At 36.9% G+C, this 22,284-nt stretch overlaps 1 protein-coding gene across 1 annotated transcript in view; it reads left to right on the top strand.

Moving 5' to 3' along the window:
• Positions 1-20,952, top strand: part of PRRG2 (proline rich and Gla domain 2) — a 28,756-nt gene extending 7,804 nt beyond the window's left edge. Inside the window, exons 2-7 of the mRNA XM_072426216.1 lie at positions 9,386-9,491; positions 10,980-11,143; positions 14,768-14,816; positions 16,356-16,488; positions 17,154-17,309; positions 19,976-20,952. Of these exons, the coding sequence (XP_072282317.1) occupies positions 9,398-9,491; positions 10,980-11,143; positions 14,768-14,816; positions 16,356-16,488; positions 17,154-17,309; positions 19,976-20,006 (627 nt within the window). The 5' untranslated portion in view covers positions 9,386-9,397 and the 3' untranslated portion in view covers positions 20,007-20,952. The remainder of the gene's footprint in view (positions 1-9,385; positions 9,492-10,979; positions 11,144-14,767; positions 14,817-16,355; positions 16,489-17,153; positions 17,310-19,975) is intronic.
• The last annotated feature ends 1,332 nt before the right edge of the window (positions 20,953-22,284 follow it).

Here is a 22,284-nt window from a genome sequence, read left to right as displayed (position 1 = left end):
AACCCCTGCATTTTTATTTTAAGTGGCAGGCGTTTAGTGCTGCTCAGACGTCTTTCTGCTTGTAAATGTATATTGTGAAACACATTGCTGGGCCCTGCTCCCAAAAATTGGACACCGGAATATCTGCTTGGTGTGGGTAGGGTCTGCAGATTTCATTGTTTGGCTGCTATTTTTAGTAGGAGTAAAAATAAATTAGACCCGCAAATGGGAAACTATGGCATAGTATCACCTAAAATGGTTTAGGTTAAAAACATCTTCATACCCATTGTATTCTCTTTAAGAAGATTTGCCAGGTGCATGATGACCAAGTTTACTAATGTTACATCTGTATGGGTACAATAGCTGTAAATATTACAAGGATGGAACATTCAGTTAATGCTTGCTGCTCAGATTTATATAGAGAACTATTTTTTCCCTACAATGAAGATGCTACTTTCCTATTGATTTGGCTAAAATGGAGTTGAAAAGGGGTGGGAGAGTTAAAAGCCCTGTCTGGTTTTTACTTTTCTCTGTATCTGTTTCAAGTTTAAGGATTTACCCTGACTTAAGATATATTGCCAGGTAATGAAGTGGAAAATGATCTCTTTAAAAGAGGTGCTGTTTTTTCTGGAGTTTTTGGTATATCTAGGACTGTAATAGTAAAAGCCTCTTTACATCTTTATTTGCCACAGTGTTCAATGCTTGGAAATATCATCAAAATGCTGTGATAAAGGAGAGAAAAAACATTTCCCTGTACACACTGGGGCTATTAATGGACTGAAAGAAATGCTGTTAAGACATATAATAATTCTGGCATCTCTGTACACATCACACGTTTTCCTTTGCTGGCTTAGTTTGGTAGACTTCACAAACCACAACAGATGTTGAGTAATAAATGTATCTGTATCCCTGTGTACTAAGCCCCATCATCTGACCTTATCAATGCTGTTACTGGTAAAGAAAGCTGCACCACCACATTGGTAAAAAGGATATAAAAGTATTCTTTTTCCAGGAAGGATTATTGATCTTTTTTTACGGTACAGTCAGTTTTTTTTCTTTACAATTCACAATATTGTATGATCCCAAATGATATTTAAACATCATATAAAAAATATCTGCATTATAAGGACATAAGTATGAAAGTTAAGGCAAAATAAAGTTTGACCGAATTAGTACAAACATACTACTGCATCATACTACTGTGTATGAGTGGGCATCAAAAAGAATGCTACAGAATGATCATTCATTTATTTTAAATATGGCTAACATTTGCTACGATAAAGGAAATACAGATTTCCTGTTGACTGTCCTAAAACCTCCAATTAACATCACTTCTTTTGATGGACTGATTTTTTTTTTTTCTAGAGCAAACAAGACTGCGATCACAACTATCATAGTTATGTCCAGACAGGCTTTTTTAAATTGCATTGGTTACAGTAAAGCAAACAAGACCTGGCTGTTCAGAAAAAACTAAATAATTTACCGTTAGGCAGTAGCCATTATAACTGCTTGAGACTAGGTTTTTATTTTTTTGACAAGCTTGTGTCTTTAAATTGGCTTGGAAAACCCATCTGAACTTATCAAAATCCGCAACCTAGATTTACTATCTAAGTCTATTGATTTCTTAATACAAGCACAGTACTAGTTTCCATGGCCTTGTGTGAGCAGCCACACAACTGTAATTATTCCCAGACTGAGCGCACATTGGAGGAGGATTAACCTTGGCTTTGCCAGATCTCCCTAAAGTCCTACTTGTGCTCAACTTCTCTCCCATACATAAAAAGAAGCCATAATGAGTAAAGATAAGCCTTGAAGGCAGCATGGCCAGCATTATACTACGCCTCTCTTTCTTCATAGCAAACTGAGCACATTGCTTGTCTGTTAAAAATTGTTTCTAGCATTGTATTATGTCATCATTGTAGCCCAAAAGTGCTGACTTTTTTTCTCCCTAACATATGTGAGTGCTCTGTGCCAAGCAATAATTATCATATAGACTGAATATGTTTGAATAATAATGCATTGCAGGCACTCATAAAATGTATACAGGTTCTGCATTTATTGCATTTATTTCTTTTCAGTATGCTCACTAGAAAGCACTTTTTAGCACAAAAGACACATCTCCATCACACCAAGAAAATGCTGTGGATGATGGAGACCAAGAGGGGGATTGCAAATGATGTTCCCAATAGAGACAGACAGAGATTTTAGCTGAAGTTGGAAGTGGTTAAATCCCCTGCCTCTACTCTTGATGTCTGTGTTTATGCTGGGAAATTACTTGCCATACTTTGCTCTTGTTTGGTCACCAGGCTGGGAAGTGATCTGCCAAGGCAAGACACATAAACGCAATTATTATTATTAATAATAATAATAAACAGGATTTTTATAGCACCAGATACTATGCAGCGCTGCACATTAAATAGGGGGTGCAAATGACAGATACAGACAGTGACACAGGAGAGGACCCAGTAGGATGGATTAAAGCTTAATTTTATAACCCTACTCCACTTTTGGATAAGTGGCTAAGGCTACGTACACACGTGCATAGCTCATGGCCGATATCGGGCAAGAATCTGGCGTGTGTACAGTGCTCATCATCCGAAAGACCATCCTGGCGTATCCATAGATGATGGATGACAAACGATCATAATGCAAGTGAAGCGGGGTGCCGCTCCGTCATTCTCACCCTCCCCTCTCCATAGACCAGAACAGTGCTGTATGTACAGCACTCGTTCATGCATCGTGCAGTCATTAGTCGTTAGAAAGGATTGTGAAATGCTTTCCAACGACAGTTATTGAACGCGTGTATGTAGCCTAAGATTTCTTCCAGTTTCTGTGCTTACTACCAGAGAAATGGATGTGACAGTAATACAGGGATTTTACAACTGGTCTGAAATTGATAAGCATTTCTGATACTTATGTTTGTTCTGGAAACCCCTACCCAGTTCAAAGATCAGAGATAGGACGGCTAAGAAAGCCACCTCTTGCCAACCTGGTAATGACAGGTTTCACATAATCAATGAAATTCTATTATCCATCCAAATAGCCATCCAAATATAATATTTTTTATTTATTCCGACCGTGAGAAACTCCCATTTACAAATTCTGACTGAAGGTTTCGTGTTCCTGGTCCTCCTGCTGACCTAAAAATCTATTAGATTAGGATCTCAATATAATGTCCCTGCAGGTGTAAAGAACCAGTAATTTAAGCTCAGGGAACCTTCAATTGGGTGGATTTAAGAAATTGCTAATTTTACTTTGATAGAATGTTGCAATATTTCCAAATTTTAGGTTTTTATTGCTGTCTGTGTCCCCACCGCAAATAGTGTTAGTTTAAATATTATTTAGCTATTCACAGGACAGTAATAGAGGAGAAATTTTTAAATTAGGACATATTCTTAGATGATACCTAAGAGAATGTTTTTTGCTTGGTCTATTCTGTCTTGTTTTATTCCCATCGTAAACTGAATAATTGTGTGCAGTTATTTTTAATGTAGCTTTCTAATGTCAAAAAACTTGTTTACTTCCTTTTCTAAAAAGTCACAAATACCTAGCTATTTACTCCAAACAAACAAACAATATAATAAAAAAAAAAAACAAAAAACATTTTCAGTATGCAGTACAAGCTGGTAATATTTCCGTGTAGTAATGGGCTGGCCTTTTTATGAGGAATGTCAGTGTATCATCGAGGTGTGTTCTTGTTTGGTTTCCAGTAAAATTCATTAACCTTTTAATTTCAGATACCTTCAGATTACATAGAAAGCTGTTACTGGGAAGCACGGTGGCTCAGGGGGTAGCACTCTGGCCTTTGCAGCGTTAGATCACCAGTTCGAATCTTGGCCAGAACACTATCTGCATGGAGTTTGAAGGTTCTCCCTGTGTCTGTGTTGGTTTCCTCACACATCCCAAAAACATGCAGTGAGGTTAATTGGCTTCCCCCCAAAATTGGCCTTAGACTGTATAAATGACATTAGACTATGGTTGGGACATTAGATTGTGAGCCCCTTTGAGGGACAGTTAGTGAGATGACTATGGACTTTGTACAGCGCTGCGTAATATGTTGGTGCTATATAAATACTGTGTAATAATAATAAATATATCATGTGTATATACACCTACATTTTGTAATGTATATTGGTTATAATATTTAGTCAACCCACATATCATAACCCACATTATTGAAGATAATAATAACGACTTGCCTTATAACATGGACACAATATTTTTTCTTGATTCACTACAGTATATATGCATAACCTTTTACCTGTTCCAGGCTCCTGCAATTTTAACCAAAATTTGGTGTACAGAAATTGGGCCAAATTTTTTTTAAATTTCTTTAAAACTTTTTTTCATAAGTGTCTGTATTGATTTTTGGCAGCATAATAAATACACAGATAGAAATATAGGGAGCAATACTTGACAATTATAAGATAAGTCATAACTGTTCTATAAAAGAGAAACAAACATTAGAAGTAGGAAAGAATCAGGAGGGGTAGGAAATAAATAAATGAGTAAAGAAGACCAGAAAAATTGGAAAAATAAACTGGAAGGAGCAGAGGTATGAAAACAAAAAACGTTACCATTGTATTGTGGTTTTAGTACCTTGAACCCAGAACCACCACTCTTTTTGAATTTAGATAGTTTGTGTTACATTATTGCAAACAGTTTTTCATAGGAGCACTGGAGATTAACATTTATAATCAGTGCTCGCACTTTAGGAGAGTCATTAGATTTCCAATTTCTCAGAATGTATAATGGTTAAACTGTTCAATCATTTAAACTCCAGGCACATTATTTTTACCATTTAAAAAAAAACTTTCTATAGCTTTTATCCACAAGTGATTTTTTTTTTCCATTTATAGAGAAGTTACTAAGCCCTAGTCAGCTGGTAAAAGAAAGTACAGTAGGAGATGCACCCTGCTGCATCAGAATAGTGTCTACGATTGACAACCATGCCGTCTCCCTCCCTCTATTGTGTCTTTCACAAAGCACAGCAGTCATGTATTCTGTCCATTTGAATAATATAGATTTTATATTCATTCACCACAAGAAATTGGTAACCTGCTTTATAATCTAGGGGACAATTTTCTAATATAAACATTATCCATCTAGCTGACAAACTTCTGTTTACCACTCTGGTGCTTCAGGTACTTTTAGCAAAAGAATTACAAACCAATAATGATTTACTGCAAATAATAGTTTTTGTTTGATTTCTATCTTGGGCAATAGGCTTTGGTTGTGTATGCTTTTATTCGCCACTCTCTGTTGAAACAATTGTTTTAAGGCAGATAACCGTTGGCTTGTGATCATTACTCTCTTAAACTATGTACAATATTGAATTTCCATCACTGGAAACAATCTTTCCTGTTCATTTCCAGTGTCAGAATGCATGAATGGTGTACATGCAATGCTGTTCTGTTCCAAGATTAAGGAAGAAGGGAGGACAAGCAGGTGACACCCCTCTGTGTCTTCCTCAATAGGAGTGTGTGTGTACATAACTTTACGGGATCAGAGTTTGTACAAAAACATTATTGGATTCTCAACCACTGCTGATTACTGGGAAACTATTAGTCACTCTGTTCTAGCAAACTCATATTTGTAAGATAATTCCAGGAGCTTGACTGAGTGGTAGGTATTTTCTGCCCATTACTTGGAATAAGTTCCTCCATATGCCTCTGATTCCGTATTCTATTTCTTTTAATAGAAGCCATATAGGAAGAGAGCAAAAACATTTTGTTCTAAATGTCAAGCCAACTTCTAGGCCCCCAACTCGATCCATGCTAGTACTTAATGAGGAAGACATTTTTTGTTTTCAGGCCCCCATTACTAAAACCGATTATTCATTTGAATTGAAACATTGTCATTTTCTTGCTTAACAGACAATCATTTCTTTCGATTGTGTGTGTATATACCTTTTATACAGTGAAAAACAAGCTGCTAATATTTCAGTGTAGTAATGGGCTGGCCTTTTTATGCGCAATGTCAGTGTATCACTGAGGTGTGTTCTTGTTTGGTTTCCAGAAAAATGAATTACCCTTTTAATGAAAAAGAAAATTTTATGTGTCTTGCTCCAACGGTTTCATTTATTTAAACTGGTCTTCTGTCTCCCCTGAAGAAGCCCCTTTTGGCGAAACGCATTGGGTTAAGAACATTCATTCAGTCTATTTCTCTATTCTAACTTTTTTCAGGACTGATTAACCATATTTATTACGTATGAGATTGATTATGAGATATTGCTTGTATTGATTTAATTATAATCGCTAATATGTATGTCATAGATTTAGTGGTTACATTTTATTACCATGACGCAATGTTTTGGTTTTCAATGGTATCATCAATGCCGAGTTTGGTTAGCCACCACTGCGCTAGTTTTCTTTAAATTTTCCTCTTGTTCTTTACTATTGGAGCGCTGGAGAGCTGCCTGGTTAAGTGCTCATTTGGTTTCTTGGTTTGCTTCCGGTTGCATGAGTAAAAAATGTTTTAGCTGCTGCAAAAGTATTTTTGAATATTGGTGCCTTGTAGTGAAGGGAGATGCCCTCCCACATGGGACTCTTGGATGGTGGCTTGTTGTACAGGCAGCTCCCCACAAGTGTATTTTTGTCCAGGTTCCTCCTCCGGGGCCTCGGGGGTGGAGCTGCGGGGGGACTGAGCCCGGTCTTGTTTTTTACTATGCTGTACACTGCTTGTTTCTTCACATTCCCCTATGGGTTCCCCCTATCCCCCCCAACCCCCTCCCACATCCGGTACAGATTACCCTTTATACTCACGCTATGTTCCATGCTCATTACACCCCACTGGTCCTTAGTCTGTCTAAGGATCCAGATAGTGCCCCCAATCCTAATAAAATTGTATCTCATAACACACAGGGCCTCAGCTCACCCATAAAGTGGCGCAAAGCTTTCCAATATTACCACTCCCTGAAAGCAGATTTAGCTTCATTACAAGAGACCCACTTCACATGAAGCTGGGCCCTTTCTTGCCTCCACAAGCACTACCCATTGTTTTACACAGCTAATGCTCACAAAAACATTGTGGGGTAGCCCTTTGTTCGGCTAAGCACCTGAACTTTCCAAGACTAAGAGGTAGTCAGGGACCCGAGGGTAGATTTATTTTAGTGAAGAGCAGATTATCTGGGCAGTTGGTCACATTTATCGTATTATGCCCCCAATACGGGACAACTAATATTTTTCAAGGCTCTCCTCTCCCGTACCTTACCTAAAATGCAAGACACTCTATTTTTGCCAGGTGATTCAAACATGGCCCTTGACCAGATTTTGGACAAATCAGGATCACCCCGATACAAACACCGCCAGTGAAGCATGAAGCATAAACCAACCCACTTATTGCGTCATCATGATCTGGTTTATATCTGAAGGAGGTTGGAATCCCTCACCAGGGACATCACACACTACTCTATAGTACACAAGGTATATTCCAGAATTGATCATGTATTCACGTTGGCTCACACAGTTCTCCTTGTCTCGAGCGCCCATATTTTCTCATGTACATGGTCTGACCATGACCCTATAGTTGTCACACTCACAGGCCTGGGAGGAAGGAGATTGAATGATCGCTTACTACAAGAGAAACTAAAAGGTATTGAAGTTGAAGCCGCTACTGTTGAATTCTTCCACCACAATAACCCAATACCACAAATTGAGAGGCGTTTAAAGTCAACATTAGGGGTGAACTTATTAAATTGGCCTCCAGACGTAAAAAGCCAAAAACCAGTCAGATGTTGAGCAGAGCTGCTGCTTTATTTTTTTGGGGTTTAAGCAATAATAATGCATTTGATTCTAACCAGTTATGATGTCTCTGCTCACTGGGCCACTCCAAACATACCCACCGCTTCCACCTGTAAATCAATCCTAACCTCCCTCAGCCCTGTTACTGTGGATGAAGTCTCCTCTCTTCTCTCATCATCTCCATCTACTATCTTTCAGCCTGACCCAATTCCCTCTGATCTACTCTGTGCCCATTCCTCCAACCTGGCCCCCACCCTAACCATTATATTCAACCTATGCCTTTTTTCTAGTATCTACCCCTCCACTTTCAAACATGCCATTATTCTCCCTATCCTGAAGAAACCCTCATTAGACCCCTCCGTACCTTCTAGCTACCGTCTTATCTCCCTTCTCCCATATGTCTCCAACTTCTTAAGTGCATTGTCTACAAAAGACTTGCCAATTACCTGATCACTAAACCTCTCTGACTTTCGAGCTGCCAATTCCACTGAAACAGTTCTTACTAAAGTGGCCAATGACCTCATCAGAACTAAGTCTCAAGACAACTTTTCTCTCCTCCTTCTCCTTGATCTTTTCCTCTTCTTTTGACACTGTTGATCACCCCCTTCTAATACAAATCATGTACTCCATTGGTATCCGTGAAACTGCTCTCTCTTGGTTTGCTTCCTACATGTCTGACCGCTCATTTCAAGTTTCTTTCAATGGTAATTCCCCCTCTTCCTGTCACCTTGATTCTGCCCTCTCATTTACCCCTCATATTCCGAACATTTCCAGGTTCTGTCACTTTCACCAAAATCCACCCCTAACTGTCCCCAGAGACCATCAAACTCCTTGTACATGCTCTTATCTCTCGCCTGGACTACTGTAGCCTCCTTCTCTCTGGTATTCTACTAACCCAACTCCTCTACAATCTATTAATGCTATAGCCAGAATCATCCATCCTTCCCACCGCTCCTCTTCCGCTTCATCTCTTTGTAGTTCTCTTCATTGGCTTCCATTTCACCTTATAATCAAATTCAAGCTCCTGTACTTTGCCTTCACATCCCTCCACAGTTCTTGTCCTACTTACCTTTCTGACCTGGTAAAAAAAAATAATCCTCTAGCTGCTCCCTTCGCCCCTCCAATGACCTACTACTGACCTCCTCACTCATGACCTCATCACGTGCAAGACTTTTCTGAGCTTCCTTAACTGCCTGGAATGGTCATCCTTGCCCTATTCGGCTTGCTCCTACCTTTTACTCATTTAAAAGATCACTCAAAACCCATTTTTTCAAACTTGCCTTTCCTTCTTCTTCTGTCTTTCGAAACCCATACTACTTCACACCACTACATATCTGTCCTCCTGTTGTGTGTTACTTCCCCCACCTCCTAGATTGTAAGCTCTTTGGGGCAGGGTCCTTTCTTCCTGTGTCACTGTCTGTTTTCGTCTGTTATTTGCAACCCCTATTTAATGTACAGCCCTGCGTAATATGTTGGCGCTAAATAAATCTTGTTAATAATGAATTATCTGTGGATTAATGCATTAATATGCACAAAGCCCTACTCTGTCTTTCAGGTGAACTAGTAGTCTTAATTCTCATAAAATGTGTCTGTAAATTTTACACTGGATTTGGTATTATAATATTTTAGTATAACGTCCATCATATTTTTTTCATCTCTGAAAGGTCTGCGTCAAGATGTGGATAGGGTGCCTTTTGCTGCTTCAGGTTTTTTCAACCATAGCGGGCCATATTCTGGAACCAAATAAACTTCCTAAACCTGGAAAAGAAGGTAAGGGATTTTACAGTGATGTAGAAACTGCTGTAGTCATATATAGCGTTTTCTTTGACAGCTGTATATGCAATGTTTTATGTTTTTTTATTACACATTGTTGCTTTGATTACTTATTTTCACCATTTAACAGTTGTAGGGGCATATTAGGAGATGTTGTATAACAAATTTCTGTGGCAATGTTCACTGACCTGTGAAGTGACAAATGCAATACTTTACCAGTGAAAAACTTAATTTCATGGGTGTTAGGGAAGATGCTTAATAGAAGTATCAGGGCTTAAAATAATAAAAATCAGGTAATCTCTGCCCTTTAAAGGGAAACTAGCCCCTGGTGTGAATGGTTTTGTAGTAAATTAATTCCTTCATATAACTGTAAGGCAGGTGAACTTAGGGCAGTCACTCACTTCACAGGATGTTTAAAGAACACAATTCTATTTATGATTGTTCAAAAGTACAATTAATTATATTACAATACATTTGGGGAAAAGAGAATTCATTGTCTTTTAATGATTATATTATATTTTATTTTATTGAAAATATAACTTGGATAAACATTAATTCAACTATTATGAAATACACAAATATAATTCAATTATCTTTAAGTTCTACTATTTCTATGCTTTTAGGTGGATCTTTTTCAAATTGTTATAGTTAAATTTGAAAAACAAATAAGGAAAAAACTGGGAGGCAGGGAAGGTTGAAGATGGTGCAAGTAGAAAAAAGTACCTGTTTGTCTGCCAGAAATGAACTAAGCTTTTTAAATACGCTGGTAATCCACTACAATCACAGCACTAGTTTTTTTTAAAAAAAAAAGTATTCTAGACAGAACATTTTTTTAAAGACATTCAGTGTGCTCTGGAGTAAGGTCAAGCCCCTGTTTGACTGGTACCCAGCTTCTTGCAGGAGTGATGGGTAAACTCTGCTTTGCTTGGAAATGTAGTCGATCGTTAGGGATTATATACCTTAAAGACGAATTCCAGGTTATAAAAAAAAAAATACCCTTGTGTTGGGTACCCCCTGCACTACAAGAGATAAATGTTAAAGTCTAACAGTAGAGTTATAAGATGTAATATTTTTTTTCTTTTTCCCCCGAAAGTTGGGGTTCCCCTCAAACTGTCCAGTATGGGAATGGGCTCTTACCATTTTGTATACAAAGCGGGACTGCTGGTTCTGCTTTGTATGTTAGGAGATAAGAAAGTCTGCAGCCAGGGATGTGGCTAAGGAAAGCAGTTTTAGGGAGCTGGCAGGGGATGCTGGGGAGAGCAGAAAGTTAAGTATTATAGTTTAGTTCTTAACTTAATTGCTGCCTGCAATAGGGCTTTAAAGGCATCTAAACACACCTCTGAGTACCTGTGTTATGGGCAGTAAGCAGCTTAGTGTGTAAGAAAATGAAGATTTTTTTTTTTAATTTTTAAATGAAAACTTTAAAGGGATTTGGTCCATCCTTTTGTCCATTATAGAGATAATCTTGATATGTTTTCCCTTCAGTTTTCCTGACCAGTGAAGATGCAAGCGAGTTCTTTGGTCGTAGACTGCTATATAACAGCTGGGATTTTGAGATGTTTACACCAGGCAATCTAGAGAGAGAGTGCTATGAGGAGGTGTGCAACTATGAAGAGGCACGAGAGTGTTTTGAGGATGACCAAAAAACTGTAAGTGTATGATGACTTGTCTGTTGCATCTGATTGTTTATGTAGGTATATAAAAAAGGAATTAAGACACAATGAATACTATACTGAAAAAAAACAAAACATTTGAAAATATAAATTCCTTTAGTCCTAAAAGAACATCCTTTCTTCATTTGAATGATTGACTGCCTTAATGCAGGGTATTAATGTATGTGCAGTACAGATGGGTCCCTGAACATGGTAATATTTTTTAACACAAGGCTGTTATCTACGAAATGTAGAAAAAAAACAGCAACGTAGTGAGAAAGGTGTTAATTAGAGCTAGGGGGTTTGTTAGAGGAACATTTTATTCAAACAATAGTTGTGAGTTATCCTTTAATATGGAAGGTAAATGGTTAAAGCAGGACTAAACCAAAATAAAAAAAACACACTTACCTTTAATCCTGAAGATCTGTCTGAAGGTTTTGGGTCCCGCGTCGTCCCGACATCTGTCTTCAGCCCAGCGCAGAGGACGCTCCGGGCATCGACATCTGTTTCTCTCTTCGTCCGGGTTCTTCTTCCTATGTCATTCAATCTCGCACTGCGCAGTCATGAGATCGGGTGACGTAGATGGGGGGCATGCGTGAGATTGGCTATTATTTTATTCTATTCATGAAAGGGCTCCTTCTGCGCATGTCCGAGATTAGGGCATGCGCATTAGGAGCAGCCAGGAGCCCCCCGGAATGCGCAACCTAGGTATCCCGGGCTTTGTGCTCCATTCTGTGTTGATCTCAGCGGCAACCAAGTCAGAGAGGGGAGGTGCTGCACAAACTATTTTTACTTTACATAAAAGCAAAGACAACCCTTTTATTTAAAGTTAAAATGTTTAGGTTAGGTCTACTATAAGAAGCTGTTATATACAAAACAATTTGTAAGTTTTTTACTTGATTACTGAAGTAGACACTTTGATTGGCTTTACCAGCACAAGCGTGCATTCACCAATAAATGCTGGAGAGCACAATCCTTAAAAAGGTGCCCATTCACAACTGCAGTTTTATATTCATGACATGAATAAACTTCGTAGTAGTAAACGCGGGAAATAGGTAATTTTGGATAAAGTAAGAAAGTATGGGGGAAAAAAAACTGTAAAAAAAAAAAGTATCAAACAGTATTTTTTCTTATTTCCCTTTTAATTCAAAAGCAACACAATGAGGATGTGAATCCCTATGAGATGGGAGGAATTGCACTTTTAGGGAGTTGTCACCATAATGGGTTCGCCAATGGAAGATTTTCCCTTTCTTCCTGTTTTTTTTATGACAACAGTAAAATTTTGACAATATTCGCTACATTCTTCCTTATGATGGAATATTTGAGCTGTCATTCCTGCCAGTTGATCTTGTTGATCTTCATTGACTTGAACCAAGCAGGAAAGTATTAGGGCACTCAACATGTAAGGACTTATTTAGAGTGGCTGATTTACAGTGAACCGAGCGTGAAGATAAGCTTGGTCCTTGCACCTTCAAAAACAAGTCTGGAGCAATGGAGGCTTCTATTTTCCCACCCTGACAAATAATTTAACAGCAAAGACCCACTTTTCTATTACCTAATCCTACCATAGATTTCCAAAGTTGGAGTATAACAACTTCTGTTGACTACAGCTGTGTAATATGTCGGCCAATATAAATACAGTTTATTAATAATAAAAATAATAGTAATTCTGATATTTTCAGAAGGGGTTTGTTATTGAAAATGTTAAAAATTTGATGATCGTAGGAATGGAAAGTCTTCAATCAATATTCTACATATAAAATATTTGTTTCAGATTTAATTAGGATTGCATTTTTTATTTTAAATGTTAAAACATATCAAACGTTTGCATTAATTGACCATGAACTTCTGACTTGTTTAAATTTGAATACATTTTGAAGTGGGACTAAAATCAAACATTTTAATACAGCTCAATGCAGACTAGATAAATCTTAACAATTCGGTTTACTGATACAAGTAAACTCATTGAATCCTCATGATTGGGCACAACTATTTAGGGGAGAATAGGAATGAAATTAGATTACTGTAATGTGCAAATAATCATGTCAAGTAACTGAAGGTCAGAGAGAAAGATCATGAAGTCTGAGAAACAAGACTCCATGTTCACTCATTCTAGTCACAATAAAGATGGAGATGTGAAGATTCTGTGATTGACGGGTCTGGCAGTCAGGTTGCCATGGAGACATGAGGGCTGACTGAGCAGGGCCATGCTTTGCTGACATTCTGCCAGATGGCTTTCTTACTATCAAAAACCTTTCTGACCGTATCTGTAGGGGGGATGGGAAAGGCATTGGGACAGGGTCATTAAATTTAATGGTGGGTATCATGCATTGCTTGATGGTGCAATCAGTATTCATACAGTACATAAATATTTCATTTTTTATATATATTTTTTTTTTCTCAATTTTGCCCCATGTAAGTATTTTTTTTTTCTTTGTATGTGTGGTTGTATATGCTTTCTCGTGTGTGTGTAAACAGGATTTATATAACACCAACATATTACGCAGCACTGTACATTAAATAGGGGTTGCAAATGACTGACAGATACAGACAGTGACACAGGAGGAGAGGACCCTGCCCCAAAGAGCTTACAATTTGGAGGAGCTCAAAATTGAGGCTTTTATATGGGCAAAGCAATATAATGTGTGCACTGTTACTTCAAATAGAAATTGCTTCAAAAGGAATTAAACTGTGATAGGAAAAAGGAGGGAAAAGGGGTCTTAAATGACTAGAATGTAGAAATTGGATAGAGGATGACTAGCTAAAGTCCAATGATGTGCTGCAGCACTAAAGGAGAAATAAAAATAAAAACTTTCACACAAGACACAAAATATATTATGCTGAATATTAAATCTGTCATCAAGATGTAACCAAATTATCTCGTACTACTGTCATATGTACTATTGTACATTATATGTTCATATGTATATCCCATGCATATCATCCTACTACCTCTAGTGGACATTTTTTAGAATGCATTAAAAGTTGAGTGTGCTTGGCCATCTTGGAGATTACCTGCTACAGAGGGGGTCTTCCTTACATCCCTATCCCATCCTCTAAAACAGTAAAGAAAAGAAAATTCTAGGTTGTTGGTAAAGGTAATCAAAAAGCTAATTCGAGCCTAAAGCAATTATTTGACGTTTGGGTTTCTACATACATGTAATAATGTATGTTCTGGTAGGGAGTCTCTGCATCTAGTTTCCCAGCTCTGTTCCTTTGCTGCATCAGAGGTTTGCATAGGAGGTTTGGTAGGGAACAGAGCTCTAGCAAAAAGGTCTCATTGCAGGACTTCCAGTGAGATAAAAGGAGCTGATTCAATCCACACGTTTGTCATCCGCACTAAAACATCCGGAAACCGGGGTAATTTAGGTCATTTGGAGAAATGAAAGCAGAGAGACCACTTTTACCTTTTATTACAAAAATGAGAGACTGTCATTGTGTACCATTCTCCTGAACATGTTAGTTGCCTGGCAGTGATACTGACCAAATGTTGGATACTGTATATAAAATGTGGTCATTGCAACTAAGCTTCTGTTTGATTTTCATTTCATAGCATCATCTAAAAATATAGTAAAATTTGGAATAATCTGTATTTATGCCCTGAATTTCTTTATTTTACAGAAAGACTTTTGGCGCAAGTATGAACACAATGGACAGGGAGGTGGCTCTGGTAAGTTGTCCATATTTCAAAGCTTGACAAGATGGGGATTACAGTATGTATGCTACAAATAGATCTTGCTGAGTAGCAGTACCAACTTTTCTATTCTCATCCATCCCTGCAGAACCAACGACCACTTTTACAAGGTTAAAAACTTGTTCAGGCCTATGCCAATGCATTGAGGACTGGAACATGTTTTGTTCAATACTTAGGTTACTGATCAGTTCCAGGTCAAGCAAAATACAGGTTTATGCTCAGCAAAGCAAGAATTGTTGAGGATGAAGATACTGTCTAATACCACTCTTGGTGTCCGTGGAAAATATTGTTACCAGTCTCTGTATAATGCCAACCTCTTAAGCCTATAAAATGTTATTCTATACTATAAAATGCTAGCAACGATGCTTGAAAAAAAAATAAAATAGCAGTTTCTGCTGTTGGTACACCTATTTCAATTTAAGATCTGGTAATTTTATTGTACTTTCTTTGTCATTACGGCCCTGAAAAAAAAAATGAATTATGGTCTTTAGGGAAAAAATTTTAGTAGTATAAACATGCAGAATAAACTGCATACTTCCCCCACGACTAAAAGTCTAAAACCCTGTGGCTTTAAGCATTAAACAAATATGTGCTTACTGACTTTGCTCCCCAAAACGATCAAAATTGTATATTAAAGAATACACAAGTAAAAGTATTGTGAAAATTCAGACACTTTATGATGCCTGCAGGTTATACCTGACTCAAGGGCTGACATATCTCATCCATACCCCAAGCTTCTTCAGTCAATTTGCAGAGCATTTGCTACACACTAAGGCTCTGGCATTTGAAAGCTGAATAAAAGTATCTGCACCTGGAATTCAAAGGGATCCTCAGGGATCAATTTAAAGACCATGATTTAGGCCAAGACATTTTAAGTTTAAAGTCTTTATCCCCTTGCTTTCAAGAAAACTTGTTTTATTTATATATATATATATATATAATGGAGGTCACCATTACTGCATTCTAATTACAAGGAATAGGGCTGTGCACTGTTGTAAAAAAGTTTGTGACAGGTTCACAGTAACACCACAAATGATTTATAGAATACACTTTAAAAGTGTTGGCAAATACAATATTTCTATCTGATTACCCTGATAGAATTGTATTGGCGACACAGAGTTGTCGGTATAGAAATTATTTAAGGACATTCGAGCATCTTTGTATATGTTCATTCTACCTAAAATGGCTTATGAATTGCTGACTGACATCAGGGGTGTAGATTGTTTCTTAGCATGCGTCCTTTGAAATTGCTTCCAAATACTTTTCCAAAAGCATTGCTATATTTTAGAGTGGCTAGCATTAACCGGGTATACTTAGCATCATATTGCATTCATTTTTTTTATTTTTCCACAAATTTGCCTTATTAATCAAAAAAAATGTTGATTTACTCACTGCATTTCTAAAGATGGGGGGGGGGGGGGGGGGTTTATTTCCTTGCTACTCCAACCTGTAGAAGTTAACTGATGTAGATGCTGATATGATCTGAGATTTACTTTTCCTCATCTGTTTTTGCAGGAAGCTCGCCAACACTAGATGTTGCTGGTCTTGTGGCAGGGCTGGTAGCAGGAGTAATTCTCCTTGTAATGATTGGGGTTCTTATTATGTACTTTGTCAGATACAAAGCCAAAGAGAGGACAAGACTTGGGAGGTAAGTACTGATAGGGAGACACATGAGTCAGGAACAATGCATGTGACCAGAAAGGAACTAAACACTATTTACGTTAAAAATTCTATTTTGCGCTCTGAAAACAAAGATTAAAATGGAGCACCAGGCCCCATTACTTCCAAAAACGGAATTTCTACATTTTTTCCCCAAATTTTTAAAACCTCTCTTTAATATTTATGAACTTGCTATTTTACCTCACTGAAAAGATTTTAGTGTGGAGCCAATCAAAAGGTCATTTATGAAGATCACTTCTTTCTCCTCCAACAGCATTAGCAAAGATCACATTGATCTTCAACAAGTGTGTTGTGCTGTTTGACATCAATATAGACTGCAAATAACCCATTGTTTGTTTTTGTTTTTATTATATTACCGCTATTTGTGGAATACACCATTAGAAAAAAGCAGTCTTCTTACATAATGCTCAAACATGACAGCCTCTTGCACATGGATATTTTAGTTGATATTTCACATATGATTCTAATAAAACATTTAGATTAGATCCTCAAAGTGTTTTTTTATCCAATGTACAAATGCCCAAGAGGTCTAAACAGGTGTCTTGATATCTTCTTATAACGTAGTACAGTTCTTATAAAAATGAAAATGTTATGGAGTCTAAAACCTGTTTATTCTCTTTATTTTTGTGTCAGGCCCCCAGTTAACCTTACTAGCAACATACCCCTTACTGAAGCCTTGCCATTGACACAGCCACCTTTACATGATCCTACAGCTCCAGGACTCCCATCATATGAAGAGGCATTGGAAGCATCAGGCACATATGATGCACCTCCTCCACCGTATCAGAGGTAATTGCCCATAAATCACCTGATAATGCACCCATACAATCTTTAACTTCAAGGGGTTTTGTCTGAACTTCATTGATCAAATGAGTCTATATTTAGCCCAACATCCAAGAACAACTGGCATCAAATCTATTGTCAAACAGGAATGGAATTGCAGGTCAGGATGACTGTACACCATGTATACCTTGTTCTTGTCTTTTCCCCCACACAGTATCAATGATTTTACCATGCGTGCCAAAATGCCATATTGGTCAGGGTTGGTTATCCTTGTAGAGTTTTTCACAAAAAACTGCACCACCACCACTGCAGCTGTTATTTACTTCTACATTTTACCATTCAACCAAACATAAGTAATGTTCGATAGATAGATAGATAGATAGATAGATAGATAGATAGATAGATAGATAGATAGATAGATAGATATTGTTTATGCAGTGTCCCCCACTCCTGCAGTTCAAGGATTATTTGTTAATTGTGTAGTTTGTAGAGAACTATTAAGAACACCTAGATCATTCTATCCTGCAGGCACTCTCCCTGTCCCAAAAAAAAGCCTATCTAGATTTGATTTCTTTTGTTATAGGTGGAACTAAACCTTTTTTTATAATTTTTATACAATATTTGAACCAACAACAGTTGGTAAAATTCTTGATTTGTTAACTTACCTATTGTATGGTGGGTGAATCCCTATGTCTACAAATAAACATAGTGTGTGTTTTAACAAAAGTATTACCACTATCCCTGTTCTACTAAGTCATATAAACTCTGGCTGCTATTGCAAAAGTCAAACACTAAGGCTGGCTGCTGTAGATAGACTATGGCTCAAAATTACCTGTGTATAACCTTGCTTATCATTAGTATTATGTTATTCTTCCTATTTTGACTGTTTTCATCCACTGTGTTCGCACTTGTCTATTTTCCTGGAGTGAAACACAAGCACCACACTGCCAAAAAATAAATTTTAGGCAGAATAGTCATTGTTTCAATATTATGCCTTTATGTGCATTGAAATTGATATTACGGGTAAATGCATAAGAAAGACATGTATTCTGCATACCTAAAAGGTTCTTATTTATCCAGCTCATGGTATAGCTAGCGTTAGTTATTCACATTCAAATGGACTTGTTTTTTATTGTTCAGATGTTTGTATCTTATCCAAACCCCTTCATCGGTTTCAATGAGTGTTAAGAAAATGCTGGCAGATACATGTGTTAATTATCCAATAACAGAATGGAAGGTATGAAAGTTATGCAACCACCCTGTTCTAATCTAATATAAGCCATGTAAATTGAAGGATTAACCCCTATGAAGATTTCAGAACTGTAAGGGATGGGATTATGTATTGGGTAGTTCCACAGCTTTCACATCTGCCATCTTGTTCTTGGACAATCAAACCTTGTGTTGTCACATTCCATTGTCATCAGATAAATGGGTCTGTGTTACCTCAGTAAATATAAATCCTGACATTCATAAGACCTGAAAAAGTGTCCTGGAAAACTTTCAACATTACAAGAACAAGTCCAAATGAATTATATTTAGTACTAATAACCAAGTATCCTGTAGTTTTGTGTATTTTTAATACTGTATGCCTAAATTATGCAAAGTTCATTTTCTGAAAGTTTCTCCCTCACCTTACATTATAAAAAAAAATGCATAGATGTACAAAAAATGTAACATGCGTCAAAAAACTAAGTACTGTAAATGTTTGCATGTATATATGCAAGAATGTGCATTTTTGAGTTACTGCAAACATTTATGCATTTTTAAATCTGCATTAAGTAATGCATTTACTAGCAATTTTAAATCTGTATTTGCCTACACATTATGCAATGGAAGGAGAAACATTTAAGATAGAGATTTTACATTGAGCATGTAAGTAAAATGACAAACTGAAATATTTTTGAACATTTACCATTCATTTTAAAAAAACTAACTTGTGTGTTATTGCACACACACTGGACAGATTGCCTTATCTTTTAAAAATATTGGACCTAGCCACAGATTGGGATTTCATCTGGAAATTTAAATCTTTGCACAAAACGGATACATTTCACAGCAGATACATACTAAACTGGCTCTTTTGGGCCTATTAGTGTATTGCAACACATATGCATATGAGATGTGTTGCCCTTATGCACTTTGGTGGGATTCAAAATAAATGTTACCACACAAATGCATTACATGTGTTATGTTAATGGGAAAGTTCCAAAGATACTTTTAAAAATATGGAGCCCAGTCTTACAATATCACATATGTGGTGGGTTAGTTTGATCTTAGTTTATGTAAACAGAATGTGATAGTGAAATCTCTTCAATGTACCTTGCATTTTCTTGTAAATCTTCTTTTTTTGTTCTGTAAAATTGTTAATATTGTATAAACAAAAAAATCAGACTTGCCACCAATTGTTAGACCTGTTTTTGCAATTGTATGGTAACTAAATTGATGATATACTTGTTACAATTTCATTAGGCAAAAGAAGACATCTTTTAACTCATCTGTGCCATTTTCCAAAGGTTCGGGTCAAATATACTACACACAATGCAATTTTCAAATGATTTGATTCAGGAAAAAATTTATAATGAACCTGAAAAAAAATATTCAGTTACATATGTGGTCACCTCAATTTGATTTAATGAACTCTGACTAGTTTCTTTTATTTCCACTTTACTTAGGGATTCTACCAGATCGAATCAGCCTAGTTGAAGATAAAGGATCACAAAGGACTTGCGACTGACTAGTATGACAGAGAAATTCATGTTCTAAGGACCAATTTTTTTTTCTTTTTAATAATGCTACTGAAATAAAGTTACCAAAGACCACTGAACCAGGATTGAGGCTTTATTAATGTTTACGCTCTGCTGGGAAAAAAACAGCTTTATCCAATCCCCAGGATACAATCTCAATAACTGAATTTTTGAGTTATTATGAACCATCACGCTCATTATTCATTGCACAGATACACCAAACTTCTGATATTGTTGAAGGCTTACATTAATGTATATCTCTCCCCGACTAAAACATCCTGCTGTAGGTGTGAAAGTTAATTTCAGGGATCGCATACACTCATCTAGAAGGCAGAGGATACCCCACAAAGAAGAAATTTTTCAGGTGGAATCTGAAGTCCAAACAGCCAGGGTTCTGCTCCTAAGCATGACTTCAGTTTAGTTCAAGCTGTGTTATATATTTCAGAAATAATTGCCTCTATCCTGAAACATCCAGCAGCTCTGTAAATTCCAAAGGAAATTCCACTAAATCTGTGATGGACGTGACTTCGGAGATTATTCTGTACATCCAAAAGCTTTCAGATTCTCTGCCTGAAGGCCTTAATGTGTACATCCAGAGCAATGTATTTCAGGGCACGTCAAGCTGAAAAGGTTTAACGCAGCAGTCAATAAAAAAAGCATGGGATTTGCAGCATTTTAAATGACTGTTTGACACAGGAAAAAGTGTGTACTGTGAATTTTTTAAAGATTAATAATGCCGTAATCAACAAAATGTTGTGTATTTGGACATTTTTTTTTTTAATATTTGAAAAAAAGCCATACCTACAACTTTGTATAAAAGAGAAAATATATTGTTTAAAGGTGCAATTGTATTTTTGTGTGTTTGTTTTGTTTTTAGAAATAAAAAGGAAGACTTTTTGACTATATCCTGTAAAAACATTATTTCTTTGTTCAGGGAACAAAGACACTGGAACTGTATCATACCAAGGTAAATGGTCAGAAGAAAATACAAAAGATTGTATTTGTATGTGCAAGCTCTGGACCTCATCATCCTTTTTTCAGTACTGAGTGGCTGGCACTAGTTAGTAGTTCAGACAATTCTAGTTGCTGTTCTGGATTAGTGAATGGCTGTATAGTAAAGCAAGCATGACCGCTATGACGCTTTAGAGCTGAAACTTGGGTTAAACATTTATTGCCTTAATGTGACACACATATATATAACCTTACTTGGCATCATTACAGATCTGCACAGTAATCCAGCATGAAACAGGTCTTGCAATTTTCCTTTGTGCATAAACTACCTGTAATGCAAATTATTCAGGGCTACTCTCACTCCTCACACAGCTCCCATATTTTTATTTTGTCAGGTTTTTACATTAGATGAACCCAATTTGTGGGCTTATACCGTAAGTGGTAGAACTGTAGAAGATAACTGGGAGTAGGTTCATTAGAACCCAAAGACCGTTAGGGGCTTGACCTTCTACCACTTATCCTAAAACAATCATCCTAAAGGATTCACTATTGAAGTCAATAATAAATCTGTTGACCATCAGGAACAAAGATAGAATAAATGGAGGTGTTTGCTAAAGGAGGGTATTGCACCCTATCTCAAGAGTATGAAAGAAAAGCCTTGAATCAGGTAGGGGGCTACTTTGTTAATCCAATTATAATTTTAGCCCACAACATGGCTGTCCTCTTTGTATCTTGTCATTTGTGAAACCCCCTCCCGCTTAGGGTGAAATGTAAAATAAGCATTTCATCACTGCAAGTTGGCAAATGCCTAAAATGCTAGGTCTTTTACATAATAAACAGTCACCATTGTGCACACATTGTGCAGTCACACTGAACAGCACATGTTTATTATTTTTTATGTGTATTAAAAATACATTTCATTTAATGAATACTTTAAATAAGTTTGTATTTTTAATAAAGGTTATTTGCTAAGAATGTGCAGTGGTTTTTCAATCCTGTAAAATCAATCTGTGTAATGCCAATACAATCAGGAAATGTTCTGAGCTTTAATGTACCTAAATCTGACTTTTATTTAATACATTGCAGTCAGAAGAAGAAGAGTACAAGAAACAAGCCACAATATTTAGAATTCTGTGTATGCATTAAATATTAGGGATAATATTTTAAATATACATAATGTATGTCATGTACATTATATGGGGCAATGAACATTTTGCATTTAGTATTGTTCAGGCAGAGGCAGCATCCAGATTCTTTGCCAAGTCTTGGGGAAATGATGGAAGGTG

This window comes from Pyxicephalus adspersus, chromosome 11 (genome assembly GCF_032062135.1).
Source record: "Pyxicephalus adspersus chromosome 11, UCB_Pads_2.0, whole genome shotgun sequence".
NCBI lineage: Eukaryota > Metazoa > Chordata > Amphibia > Anura > Pyxicephalidae > Pyxicephalus > Pyxicephalus adspersus.
This window is presented reverse-complemented; position numbering and strand designations above follow the sequence as displayed.